The sequence below is a fragment of the Muscardinus avellanarius genome (genome assembly GCF_963383645.1).
Source record: "Muscardinus avellanarius genome assembly, chromosome: 7".
NCBI classification, from domain to species: domain Eukaryota; kingdom Metazoa; phylum Chordata; class Mammalia; order Rodentia; family Gliridae; genus Muscardinus; species Muscardinus avellanarius.
In genome coordinates, this window is record NC_137793.1 from 116167310 (window position 1) to 116181748 (window position 14439).

At 48.3% G+C, this 14439-nt stretch overlaps 1 protein-coding gene across 1 annotated transcript in view; it reads right to left on the reverse strand.

The window, feature by feature from the left end:
* MPZL1 (myelin protein zero like 1) overlaps positions 1 to 14439 on the reverse strand; it is a gene marked incomplete at both ends in the record, with an annotated part of 52047 nt that overhangs the window by 1340 nt on the left and 36268 nt on the right. Inside the window, 2 exons of the mRNA XM_080699433.1 lie at positions 10452 to 10554; positions 13539 to 13671. Of these exons, the coding sequence (XP_080555559.1) occupies positions 10452 to 10554; positions 13539 to 13671 (236 nt within the window). The remainder of the gene's footprint in view (positions 1 to 10451; positions 10555 to 13538; positions 13672 to 14439) is intronic.

A 14439-nucleotide genomic window follows, 5' to 3' on the forward strand; every position in this document is an offset into this window, starting at 1 on the left:
TAGAGATGGGGGTGTAGCTTGGAGGTAGAACGCCCTGGATTCAATCCCAGAACCACAAGGAAAAAAAGTCAACAGGACAGACTTCTTAAAATTCAATATTCTTAAGCCAGTCATGGTGGCACACACTTGTAATCCCCGCACTTGGGAGGCCGAGACAGGAGGATCGACAGGTTCGAAGCCAGCCTCAGCTACTTAGAGACCCTGTTTCCAAATAAAGTATAAAATTGGTCTGGGAGCATAGCCCAGAGGTAGAAGGCCCCTGGGCTCCACCCCCAGTACCACACACGCACACAAAAATTCAATATCCTTAGACACTGAAGCCATGGACCGTATGGGGAGGTGTAGCACACATGGCGGGGTATAAAATGGATGTAAGCTCTTTCCTCTAGTGTACCAGCGGCCTCTGCAGTATGGTGCCGTACCTTTCCACTGGGAGCAGGAACCTAGTTCTCCACCTTTGAATCTGGGCTGGCAGGGCGACGTTGTGCGATGCCACCCTGGACCTCACCTGGCCTTGGCTTCCACTCTTACTGATCCTGAGACCCAAATGGCCACTGCTCTGCGGACACGCCCAGGCCGGCCTGCTGGCTGAGAGGCGCGGGGCACCCGGTCCTGCCTGTCTGCCCAGTGCCCTGCCGAGGGTCAGACTCATGCACGAGCGGGCTGGCAGACGCTGGGCAGCTGACCCAGGGCTGCCTGCCCATCTGCAGAGCTGGGGGCCAAATAACAGGGGTCGTTTTAAGCCTCTGTTCTGGGTGGTGGTGTACACAGCAGGTAACTGGCATCCACAGGAGCGCAAGCGCGGACAACAGAGAAAGTAACGACGAAAAATAATCCCGATTGTATCTGCATCCGTCCCTCGATGCTAAAACCTCCTCTGTGTCCCTGTGGATGGGCCCCTGACCTTGATTTTGAGGGCCAGGGAGGAGGACTCACCGAAACAGACCAATGTGGAAAGGACCTCACCAGCCGGCGTGGTGGCGCACGCTTATAATTCCAGCATTTGGGAGGATGAGGCCAAACGATAGTGGTTCGCGGACAGCCTCAGCTACTTAGTGAGGCCATTCGCAACTCAGTGAGACCCTGTTTCATAAAAAAAGACTATAAAAGTAGGGTATAGCTCAGAGGCACAATGCCCCTGGGCTCCATCCCCAGTACTGCAAAAAAAAAAAAAAAAAAAAAAAAAAAAAAAAAAAAAAAAAAGGACCTCCACCCCGCTCAGATTCACTTTCACACAGTATAGTGAGAACAAGGGAGCCCAGGCAACCTCAGCAACGCGCCTCTCATCAACCTAGCAAGACCGATTCAAAATAAAAACAGAAAAATAGGGTTGAGGTTGAAGCCTGGAGGTGGAATGCCCCTGCTCTGAGTTCAATCCCCGGTACCACAAAACCAGAAAAACCAGAGCCAATCTTCATGGAGACTGAGCTTTAAAAGAGCTCTTGCTTATCTTTCCCCCTTCCTGGCCCGGGGCTGCCAGTGGAGATTCCTGACACCTGGGAGGCCGCAGGCCCAGCCCGGGCATGGCCCACCCCAGCGTACGGCCTGTCCTAGGCCCTTGGCCGGGAGCTTGCTGGGGGTCTTGCTAAAGGTTTTCTTCCACAGTGAACACTGCACAGGCGGAGATTCAGCCCTTCCTCCTGAGGGTGTTTCCACCTGATGCCCGACCCAGGAAGCCACCTGAGGCTGAGGGCCAGCAGGGGACAGAGACGCTACTCGGAGGGTGCGCCAGGAGCAGACTGGGGAGGTCTGGCCTGTGATGGCGGCACGGCTCCCCACCGACACACACAGGCCGCCTGCCTCGCCCTCTTCTGAGACGGGCTCATGCTGCAGGCACCTTGTTAGGTTTGTTAATCTCTCCAGTCACCGGGATTCTTAGGAGCGAATCTCCCTTCAGTATGTTCAAACAGAGGGGAAGGGATGGTTGAGGAAGAGGTGCTCACTGACAAGGCCCTCTCACCTCCTCCATCTTTGGATCCTTCCACAGACCCCGGAGAGCTGGCGAGCAGCACGCAGCGGGGCTCGGGAAGTGTGCCGGCATCACACCAGACCCCCTGGGAACCTCAGGCCTTCAGGATGCTCAGATAACTTTGGGCTTCTCCATCATGGAGAAAATCACTTTTTAATATTCAGGAAAGCGACTCGGAGGGAATTTTCATGCTTAGATTGGCTGTAAAGTAGTGTTTTAGGATTACTAATACATTACAAACTTGTGTTGACTCCATGGCCAGGAAGTTTATCAGCTCGGGGAGAATTTTGTGTGTGTGTGTGGTACTGGGGATTGGACCCAGAGACGTTCTGTCTGAATTACATTCCCAGCCTTGTTTTATATTTTATTTGAAACAGGGTCTCACAAAGTTGCTGAGAGCCTCACTAAGCTGGGGAGTCCTGCAACCGCAGGAGAGGATCCTTTTGATGTAAGTCAGCAAGACCACCAAAGCAAACCTAAATAAACTATCAGCTTTGAGGTAGATCTGCCGGAAACCTTGTGGTGTGCTTCAAAGGCTTGTGCTGACTTGGCAGAGAACACACAATCCAGGATCATGTAAGAGAAGAATTCTACCGCTGTTTGTGACTACAGCAAAGGGTATGAGCTGGGCGTGGTGACACATGCTTGTAATCCTGGTACTTGGGAGGCTCCCAGGTTCAAAGCCAGCCTCAGCAACTTACCAGGCCCTCGGCAATTTAGCGAAACCTTGTTTCAAAACGATAAGTTAAATAGGGCTGAGGATGTAGAAAAAAGGTAGAAAGCCCTGGGATTCAACCCCCACTACCACTAAAAAGGAAAAAAGGTACAAATATGAGTTAGAAAATAGCTAAGTGAGAGGGTAAGGGTATTTTTTTTTTAAAGCAGTATTAGGGGTTGAACTGAGCTGCATTCCTATCCCTACTTATCCTTATTTTTGAGACAGAGTCTAAGTTGTCCAGGAAAGCCTCTAATTTACAGGCCTCGTGACTCAGCCTCCCGAGCACATGGGGTTACAGACCCGCAGCAGCGGGCTGACCAAGGGCGCGGTACTTCTATCTGGTCTGACCATCTCTATTGTACTTGGACTGAAGTCTGGGCTCAGCCCCTCCCCCAGCGCTCCATCAGACAGTTGGCATGTTCTGGCCGGATCCGGAGCCCAGCCATCAGCAGGCCGGGCAAACCTACGGCACTAGTCACCCCGCCTGGCCTGGCTTTGCCCCCTCGCCGCAGTCACGCGCACTCTAGAACATCTCAGTGTCTCTGTTTCGTTTTGGGTGGTCTCTGCTGTCTTCCAGTTTACTGACCCTTCCTTCTGAGGCATCTGATCTGCTTATCCAGTGCCTTTTCACTTCTGTAAGTTCCATTTTGGTTTGGGTTTTGTTTTGTTCTGTGGTTCTGAGGCCTGAACACAGGGGCAGTCTACCTCTCAGCTACATGCCCACCCTTTGTTTCGTGTTTCGCAACAGGGTCTCAGTAGGTTGCCGAGCGGCTCCCTGAGAAGCCCAGGTTGTCCTTGGCTCTGAGCTCCTTTTGCAGCCTTCAGAGTCCTGGGATTACAGGCGGGCACCACCACGCCATGTGGTTTGGCTTAAATACCTGTTTGTTCCCCTCATTAATTAAAGGTTTCCTTTACATCTTTATTTGCAAGATTTATTTTTGTGGTACTGGAGATTGAGCCCAGGGGCATTCTACCTCCAGGTTACACCCCAGCCCTATTTTTATTATTTTTATTTTAAAACAGAGTCTCACTACTTGCTGAGGCTGTTCTCTAACCTGTGACCCTCCTGTCTCAGCCTCCCAAGTACTGGGATTAAAGCATGTGCCACCACGCCTGGCTACGTGTAGGTTTATAATGCTGGTTTTAAGGTCTTTGTCTATGAATTCATTGTGTCATTTCCGGGTTTGTTCCTAGCAACTGATTATTCCTGCTTATGTGTCTTATTTTCCTGTTTCTCTGTATTCCTATTCATGTTTAGTGCCAGATATTGTGAATTTTACATCGTGGGACATTGGACTTTGCTTAACTTTTACAAAGAATGTTAGATTTTTTGAAATTAAAAAAAAATTCTGTTGTGGTACTAGGGATTGAACTCAGGGGCATTCTACCTTTGAGCTACAGCCCCAGCCCTTTTTAATTTTGAAACAGGGTCTCACTAGGTTGATGAGAACCTCACTAGTTGCTGAGGCTGTCCTCAAACCTGCAATCCTTCTGTCTGTCTCCCAAGTACTGTGGTTATAGGTGTGTGCCACAACACCCGGATAGTGTTAGATTTTATTGGCAGGCAGATTTATTTATTTTATTTTTTTGTACTGGGGGTGGAACCCAGGGGCTTTTCTACCTCCAGACTATACTCCCAGACCTATTTTATATTTTATTTGGAAACAGGATGTCACTAAGTTGCTGGAGTCTCACTAAGTAGCTGAGGCTGGCCTTGAGCCTGTGTGATCCTCCTGTCTCAGCCGCTGAAGTGCTGGGATTACAAGCGTGCCCACCACGCCCGGCTAGCAGGCAGCTTTATTAAATTTGGGTTAATCTGATTTGTAAAGGCTTCTGCTATGGTATGGATATACAATATCCCTGGAAAATCTCATGTGTTAGCAATGCAAAAATATTCAGAGGCGATATGATTGACTTGGGAGGGTTCTGGTCTCACTGTGCACAAATCCACTGAAGGATTGTTCCAATGTATTGAGTGGTGACTTAGGCAGGTTGGGTGTGCCTGGGGAAGGACCACGTAGGCAGTGTAGGAAGAGGTCCATCTGTGACATCATCTGTGACAAAGCTAAAACCGGAAAATACATCCATAAGGTGGTGAATATGGGTCAAAACAAGTTTAACTAAAACTAGAAGAAAAACAAGCTAAAACCTCGCCAAGGATGTGGGTGAGGGTTGCCAAGCCCTGCTGGACATCAGCTCGATGCCCAACCAAGGGAGCGTGGAGAAGCCGGGCAGGCTGCCGGCTAGCAACCCCTAGAGACCCCTAGGTCAAAGGGTATTCTCACCTTCTGGCTCAAGGCCCCTCTTTGATCGGGGCTTTTTGCCCTGGCTCAAGCGCTGAGAGCTTTTCTACGTAAGCCTTATCTGAGTGCTACCCTTGCCGTCCACCAGCTTTCTTGAGCTCAGCGCGACGGTGACCCCGGTGCGTGAGGCCTCTTACCACAGCGTTAGGTCGCAGAGGTGCGGCCTCGGGACCACCTGTGCCCCAGCCCCCGGCCCCTCGTGACAGCAGTGTCCCTCTTTTGCCATTTTTTCCACTACCACTGCCCAGCCCTGGGGCTGGAACCTTTGAAACCCTGAGCACCAGAGGCCTTTCTTCCTCTTAAGTTTTGCATGTCAGGTAGCAGATGGCAGTGCTGAGGGTTCTTTTTCAGCTCCGTGGTGGCCTTTATTCCAGTGCTAATCGGCACCACTGCTCCAGATCCCACAATGCACCCATGAGTGGATCCCAGTGATTAGGCATAACAATGCCGTTTCTCACCGCTATGAGGCCACAGGTCTTATTTACAAAGCTTATTCTCGTGTGTGTGTGTGTGTGTGTGTGTGTGTGTGTGTGTGTGTGTGTGCGTGCGTGCTTGGGGGTGGTTAGAGGGATGGAACCCTGGGGAATTCTACCTCTCAGCTACTCTAGCAGCCTTATTTTATTTGAAACGGTCTTGCTAGGCTGCTGGGAATCTTGCTACGTGGCTGAGGCTGGCCTTAGACCTGTGATCCTGCTTCTCAGGCTGTTAAGAGCCTCAAACAAAAGTGACCCCATCTTGTGAAGGCGTGCCATTTGGCCGGCTAGTTGCTAAAGCAGAAATTCCCAAGTCTTGCACAATATACCCTTTCCGATGCTTACTGAAACAGCCCATCATCTTGCCTAACGTGTGCCTGGGAAGCCCCTTGCTTACTCCTGCCCTCTGTTTACAGAAATCCCCATTAACCAAGCTCTAACCACCCAAGTAACTCTCCTTAACACCCCTGCTAGCAGTGGCTGACCACTGCTCTTCCCTGCCCATAACATTTCCCCTTAAACAAGCTATTTAAGCTTCTGTCTATAAGTGGACATGGGCTCCATCCTTTGGACGCCTCCTCCACAGGCTCTATCCCAGTAAAGCCTGTGCTGCTGCAGGGCGGTCTCCTCCCTCCTTGATTCTGCACAGGCACGTCAACACACCAGCTTCCTTACTCCCTTTTTTTTGGCGGGTCTGGGGATGGAACCTGGGGGCATTCAACCTCCGAACTACACCCCATGCCCTATTTTTTATTCTTTATTTTTTTTGAAACAGGGCCTCACTGAGTAGCTGAGGCTGTCCATGAACCACGATCCTCTGGTCTCAGCCTCCCGAATGCTGGGATTACAAGCGTGTGCCACCACACCCAGCTACTCCCTCTTAATCCATACCCAGGGCCTCCTCAGGGAAAAGCAAATGGGACAAATTCACACACACACACACACACACACACCGCCACAAATAAAAAACTTATTTCTCTCCTGTACTTTCTACAGTAAGAAGAAAACAAAACCATTCCTTGTTTATCAAGCCTATTAATTATTCAGATAAATACATTCAATTTTTTTTCTAAAGAATCCATGTGTAATGGTTTGAATTTAGTGTCTCCCCAGCCCTCATGTTGGAGGTGGAGCTTGGCTGTGAAGGAGGGCCCCTGGGGTGGGGCCTGGCTGTGCAGGAGGGCCCCTGGGGTGGGGCCTGCGGCCGGTGTACGCTTCCTCCTCCCCTTTGTTCCCTCTCTTGCTCTGGCCTCTGTGAGGTGAGAGCAGAGCTTTGTTCCCTCCTCTTTGCTTCCAACCTCGGTGCCTGAACTCTGCAGACCTGGCCAAGACTGAACGCTGAAAGCTCCAAAAACTGAGCAAAGAAACCAACCTTCCCTCTGAAGTTTTGTGTGGATGGGATTATTGGGTCACAGAAATGAGAATGCTGCCCGAGACAGAAACTGGTGCCAGAGGAGCAGGGTCATTGCTGTATCTAAATTTTTATCATGTGTTCTGTGAATCTATGGAACTGGTTAATGAGAGGAAGTTGGAAGGGCCAGAATGCCAAAGAAAGGTGGACAGTGCCGGGCGTGGTGCCGCACGCTTGTAATCCCCACACTTGGGAGGTGGAGACAGGAGGATCGCGCAGGTTAGAAGCCAGCCGTGCTGGCTTAAGAGACCCTGTTTCCAAATTAAAAAAAAAAAAAAAGTATAAAACAAATAGGTCTGGGAGTGTAGCCCGGAGGTAGAAGGGTTTCCAGGAACCCCAGTACCACCAAAAAAAAAAAAAAAAAAAAAAAAAGAAAGAAAGGTGGACAGTAGCTGGGCACGGTGGCACAAATTCAGCCCTTAGCAACTTAATGGGACCCTGTTTCAAGTAAAAAATGAAATAGGGTTGGGCATAGCTTGGGGCAGTAGAATGTCCCTAAGTCAATCCCCAGCATCCCAGCATCCCCCACCAAAAAAGGCAGAGGGTAGAGATGACTGCTCAAGAAATCCAGAGGGCACTGAGGATCCCACAGAAAACTGGAGTACAGGTCAAACATGTTACAATCTGGCAAAGAACTTATTGGTATTTTGCCTGTGTCCTGAAACTCTGTGAGGCCTAATTCATTTATTTAGTGGTATTGGGGATTGAGTTAAGGGGCATTCGATTTCTGAGCTATTCCCCCAGCTTGTTTTAAATTTTTTTTGAAACAGGCTCTCACTAGCTGGCTAATAGTCTAGTTATTTTGCTGAGGCTGTCATGGAACCTGTAAGCACCTTGTCTCAGCCTCCCAAGTACTTGGGTTATAGGCATCCACCACCATGCCTGACTGTCAGACCTGACTTAAAGATGGTGATTTAAGCTGGCGGAGGAAATCTCAGAACAGCAAAGTATCCAGACTCCATTACGCATATTGAGGTCCACGTACAGTGATTTCTACAGCAGATTTTGAGAGAGAAAAACAAAGCAGAGACTTTCTAGATTTGCAGTTTGGCCAGAAAGCCATGTGCAAAATTGGGGCACAGAAATATGGTGGTGTGAAGAAAGTAAGACAGCTGAAGGGAGGTCTGAAGGCTTTGCACAGAACAAGAAAAGGAATACTCAGGCCAGTTAAAGATCTGCATAGGAAAGGAAGGAATGTGGTCAGGGCAGTTTGCCCTGACCATGGAAACAAGACCCCCTGGCAATGATGGAGGGCCCAGTGGCTGTGACTGAAAAGGGCCCCCAGCAATAATTAGAGAGTGGACTTTCCTGCTGAAGGCTGATCTCAGTGCTCACATTCTGCTGGCTTTGCTGGAAAAAGGGATCCTGGCGTCTTCCCTCCAGATTTCAAATGAAGGCCTGGAAAGGCAGGCAACCTGAGGCCAGGCCCAACGGGCCGATCTGTGAAGCTGTTTGCAAGGAAAACCTCTGAGATTTCATTTTATTTTATTTGGCCCGGGGATTGAACCCTGGGGTGTTTTGCCTTCAAGCTATACCCCCAGCCCTATTTTTTATTGTTTTGAAATACTGGGAAATGGAACCCAGGGGCATTCTACCTTCAAGCTACATCCTCAGCCCTCATTTTTATTCTTTATTTTGAAACAGGGTCTCACTGAGTTGTAAAAGGCCTAAGTAGTAGTGATTCTGTCCTCAAACCACCATCCTCCTGTCTCAGCCTCCCAAGTGCCGGGATTACAAGTGCGCGCCCCCATGCCTGGCTCCTATATTATTCTGAAACAGGCTGTCACTAAGCTGTGGAGGGCCTTACGAGTTACTGAGGTTGGCCACCAACCCGCAATCCTCCAGTCTCGGCCTCCCAAGTACTGGGGTTACAAGCGTGCGCCACCACGTCCAGCTGACCTCTGAGACTTAGAAGTCCCAGAAACATGGAAACTGCAAGGGAGAGCTGCAAGCTGTGAGCCATGGAGCCACACGGGAAGAGCCAGCATGCCACTCACTGCAGTCGACCAGGCCACAGGGGCGGGGCTGCCAGAGTGCTGTGGAGATCACATCCCACCACCTGAGCCCAAGTGCCAAGGAGAGCTGCAGGACCCGGTGCTTGCTCTGCTGGGTTTCCATGCTGTTCTGGTCCCATTCCTTCATTCTACAGTCCTAGATCTCCCTCTTGGAACACGAATGTTTACTCTGTGCCACTGTACATTGGGTATGTAACTTGCCTTTTGTTTTTGCAGGGCCTCATCGCCAAGAGCTGACCTTGAGTCTCAGGACTGGACTTTTAGGCCATGCTAAGACTGTTATTACTATGGGGATTCTTGGAGAGGGACCAGGTGCGTTTACACCATGAGGTGGCTGTGAGCTCAGGGGTCAGGGATGAAAGTCTAACGGTTTGCATTTAGAATGTCCTCTTAACTCTAGATGAAAAATCCTATAGAGGAGCAAACAAGACAACCTAAATGAGGGGATGGGAGGGAGGAAGAAGGAAATTCTCTAAAATACACAATGTACTCAAGCATATCGAAGTCAACCACTAAGCCAAGCATGGGAAGAAGGGATGGGGAGGGAAAGGGGTGGGAACTGGGTAGGGGCTAAATGGGTGATACATAAATGTATGTCCACACAAGTTTTTTATCCCAATATGATGTATGAATATAATACACCAATAAAAAAAAATAGAATGTCCTCCTAGCTCTCATGGAAACAAGGTAGCAATGTTGGAGATGGAGCTTGGTTGCCAAGGAGGTGGTCCCTGGGGGTGTGACCTTGGGGATTACACATGCCCCCCACCTCTTGTTCTCTACCTTCCAGCCTTTGTGATGTGAGAACAGAGCCTGGCTCTCCCTCTCAGCTTCCTTCCTCCAAGCTCTGAGCTCTGCAGAACTGGCCTGACATGAATTGAACCCTGAAATCTCCAAAACTGTGAGCAAATAAATCCACCTTCCTTGAAGTTGTTTGTGGTGAGGCCTACTGTGCCACAGCAGTGAGAATGTTGCCAGAGACACCAAGAAAATAAACTTTGTTTTATCAAAACCAAGAATATCAACTATTCCCTGCTAATTTCTTTTTCTTTTTTGCCATACTTGTGATTGAACCAGAGGCTTTCTATGTCAGAGATATACCCCCAGCCCTATTTTATTTTTTATTTTGAAACAGTATCTCACTAAGTTGTTGAGGGCCTTGCTATGTTGCTGAAGCTATTCTTGAACCTGCAATCCTCCTGTGTCAGCCTCCTAAGTTTAGTTTTCTTATTTTAACAGTCTCAAATACAGAATATAGTTCATTATATTTTATTTTCTAGGCAATTAAGGCTAAAGTTTTTTAGGCCTGACAAAGCCATTTTCTAGTTCCAGTTAGTCCAAAGGATCCATATTTTTAGTAAGCAGTTATGTCAGTGGTGGTTTGGTGGCAAACTTCACTCAGGCCAGATTCTTCTCCAAACATTTCCCATGGTCCTCGTACACCGGCCCTTCACGTCCCCTCTCTCCATCTGCCTCGTTCACCGCTCCACATTCCTCCCTCACCCAGGGAGTGTCAGAGCGCCAACTGCAGAGCACGGACCGAGCGGCAGACCTGCCATTACCTGGTGAGATCCGGGAGGCAGACTCTTTACTAGGCCCTCTGTGTCGGAGGGGGACTTCCGTGGAGCCTGCTTAACCGATGACAAACTCTCTGATGTGCTGCAGCTGATGAATTGGCAATTTGGAGAACAAATGTGGGGGAAAAAATTAAAATTAAAATAAACGGAAACAAAAATACAGAAATGCAAGTGATGGTGAGATGAGGCAGCAGATACATAAAAACAAAAGACAGCAGAACAATGGGTCCAAACGATCTTGTGTCTTGAAATTATCTTCTGTCCCTGACACTCAACCTGCTCTTCTGAGCCAATGAACCGGTCACTGGGGAGACACAGAAACTCACATGGTGCGAATCACCACCCCAGGTTCAGACGGGACACCGGGATTCCAGGCACGTATGCGCTTATCCTCTGTTGTCTGTCCCGCTTTGGTATGAAGGTTTAAAGGAGCACGCTATTCCTTCTGCATATATGTATATGTTTTCATTTTACTTACTTACTTGTGTTACTAGGGGTGGAACCCAGTCTCGGTCTACCTCCGGGCTATATCCCCAGCCCTATTTTATTTTTTATTTGGAAACAGGATCCAACTAAGTTTCTGAGAGCCTCATCAAGTTACTTAGGCTGACTTTGAACCTGTGATCCTCCTGTCTCAGCTGCTCAAGTACTGGGATGTCCAGCTCTCTATTTTATACATATGTGTATACATCTATCTGTATATTTTATGTATTTATACACACAGATACTATATGCACATAAATATTTAATATATATATTTTTTAATGGCGCTGGGGATTGAACCCAGGGTTGCTACACCTCCAGCCCTACTTTATTTTTTATTTTGCACAGGGTCTTGCTGTTCGTGCATGCGGGCCTCAAACCTGAGAGCCTCCTGTCTCAGCCTCCCGGGTGCTGGTATGACAGATCTGCACCTCCACGCCTGGCTAATCTGTTTCTCCTTAATGGCTTTTTTTTTTTTTTTTAATCAGGAGTAAAAATCCTCTAAAGGTATTTTTATAACTACAGCTAGATACCCATACTCGTGGCCTGGCTTGTCTGGTTCCCTCCTTCCTCTAGTTCTGTGAAGTTTGTTTCTGTACCAACATGACAACCAAAATAACCCCAAAACACAAACAAACACCAAAATAAACAAACACACAACCCAGGGCGTCGTGGATGATGGGGCTACAGAGTGCCGCGCCATGCCGCTGACCTGCTTCTGGGGCAGAGGAGGCCTTTAGCAACGGTGAGAGCTCATAGATAAATTGGGGAAAGGAAACTGCAGGAAGTAACTCATTAGGGATTTCCTAATGAGATGTTTCGTCAGCACAGCTTACATACTTTATGACATATAGGAGTTTGTACTATGTATTCTACAAACCACGCCTTCTTTGCAATGGGAGGCTATTGTGCCTGAACCCAAACCCTTGGATAATTCTAACCATAAGATGGTCTTAATAAGTGATAATAAAAATCACATATGAAAAAGAAAGCTAACACACACACACACACACACACACAGGCACTTTACAAGAAGAGCACGTACATGCACATGAACCCAATTTCATCTGGTTGTTATTATGCTCCACGTGTTTGCAATACCATCACGTGACACACTTGTGGACAGCAGCTCAGAGCTCCCTGGTTAGCAGTCAACAGCGAAGCAGGCCGGGCACGTACACACGGACACCAACAACGGGCAGTGTAACTAGTTACCATGTGTCTACTGGGAGTGGAAGAGGAGACCCAGCCCTGTTAGAGTCCCAGTGTCTTCTAGGTCAGCTTTTCTTAAGAAGTGGAAGATTAGCAGGACCTGATCCCAGCACACCAAGGTAGAAAAGCAGGGGAGGGAAAAAAATCAACGTAAGAAGACAGTAGCATTCCCGATGCCATGCAGGATCCGAGGGACTCCCCCACCCCTTTAGTAACCCAAAGCAACTAGACTGGCACGGCGCCACCTGAATTAGTCTCGTGCCGACAACCAACAATCCAGTGGTATTTCATCGTAAAACACTCACCATGCAAAGGAGCAAGAGTCAGCAGAACAGAAGCTTTCCAAGCAAATAGCATCCGACTTGGACACTCAGACTTGTCTACACAGCACTCCTAAAACTAGATCCGCAGAGTCCACCAGAGAGCACAGCGCATGCGATCCTCTCAAACCAGTCTCTGCAGGATGGTTAGATCATGCTAATTCAGCTGGAATCCAGCCTTCACCCCATCTTACCACATGAGTGCTACATAGCTTATAAGGGCTAGCTTTCCAGCTGGAGTGGGGAAAAGAGAAGGTCCTTCAATTAGGCACATACCCTATGCTGAAGAAGTCCCCTTTGAGGAGCCATAAACAAGGTCAACTTTTCTTTTTTCTTTTCTTTTTCTTTTTCTTTTTTTTTTTTTTTTGGTGGTACTAGGGTTCCTGGAAGCCCTTTTACCTCTGGGCTACACTCCCAGACCTATTTTATACTTTTTTTGATATTTTTGGAAAGAGGGTCTCTTAAGCCAGCGCGGCTGGCTTCAAACCTGCGCGATCCTCCTGTCTCCGCCTCCCAAGCACGGGGATTACAAGCATGTGCCACCATGCCCGGCTCAACTTTTCTTTATTGCTGGTATATTTTATTGTCCATTCTTATCCAAGTTGAGTAAATACAGCCAAGAGTGATCATAGCAACAAAACCGTTGAAAAGGGAGAAGCCCTGCGCAGTGGCTAGGGGGAAGGGGCAGGTTATCAGCACGACTTCTTAATTAGGGTTTCACATTCACCCAGCCAGAAAGAAGTACCTCATTAGGTTATCAAGAAATTTGACTCTTAAACCGGGCATGTGATGCCTGTGATTTAAGAGTACTAGCCGCGGAGTGGATGGTATGAAACACGGAGCCCAGGCTGAGAAGGAAACTGTCCAACAGGGACCAGTATCACAGTCCACATGTGTGGCAGGCATCTGGTGTCTGTCTGCCCGTGTCAGAGCACCTCCTAAGAGGACGGCGATTCTGACACAAAAGCAAACGAGGTAAATCTCCACAGACCTCTTCCCATAAAAACATAAGCCCTGGTTTCCTCTCAGCCCTCCCCTGAAAGACGGTGTTTCTTACCCAGTGTAATCCCGCTTAGAGCTTTTCCTTCTATAGAGGACAGCCAGAATCATGCTGATGAGCAGGGTGAGACCCAGGACCACGGCAGTGACTGTGCCCACCACCACCCACACTGGAAACACGGGCAAACTCTCTAGAGAGAAGGAACAGAACAGGTTAGGGTGCACCGCTGCAAAAACGAACCAGTCGATCAATCAGCAAGTCCTCTCGCAGTTACCATTTTAACTATCCTCTTTAGGATCCAAATTATAGATACTGGTATCGAATCAGTGACCTAGTGAACTACAGAACGAGGCACTCCCACCCACAACCCCTCACTGTATTCTACAGTCAAGAATTGGAGACGCAAATTTGTGTCTGTCTACTCTCCAGCAGAGCACACTTTGTCTCAAACGAGAGACCAACACTTGCACTTTCTGCTTATCTTCAAAAAATGCAAAGAAATAATTTTACTCCTTTTAAAAATATTTAAAAATGTGCCGGGAGTGGTGGCGCACGCCTGTAATCCCTGCGCTTGGGAGGCAGAGACAGGAGGATCGCGCAGGTTTGAAGCCAGCCGCGCTGGCTTAAGAGACCCTGTTTCCAAAAATAAAAATAAGTATAAAATAGGTCTGGGAGTGTAGCCCAGAGGTAGAAAGGCTTCCAGGAACCCCAGTACCACAAAATAAATAAATAAATAAATAAATATATTAAAAAATTCTTTTTCCCTGGAAACTATCAAAACAGTATCAATTTCCTTTTGCAACTAATCACAATCAATCTAGTCTTGCTTGCAATTAACACTAAACAAGAAATACAGCTGAAATCAGATCAATAGGCTCGAGATGGAGGGTATGTAAGTGGGGTGATCAGACACACCGCTGGGCTGAGCAGCGGTCCCCCAGCCTCCAGGCACGGTCGA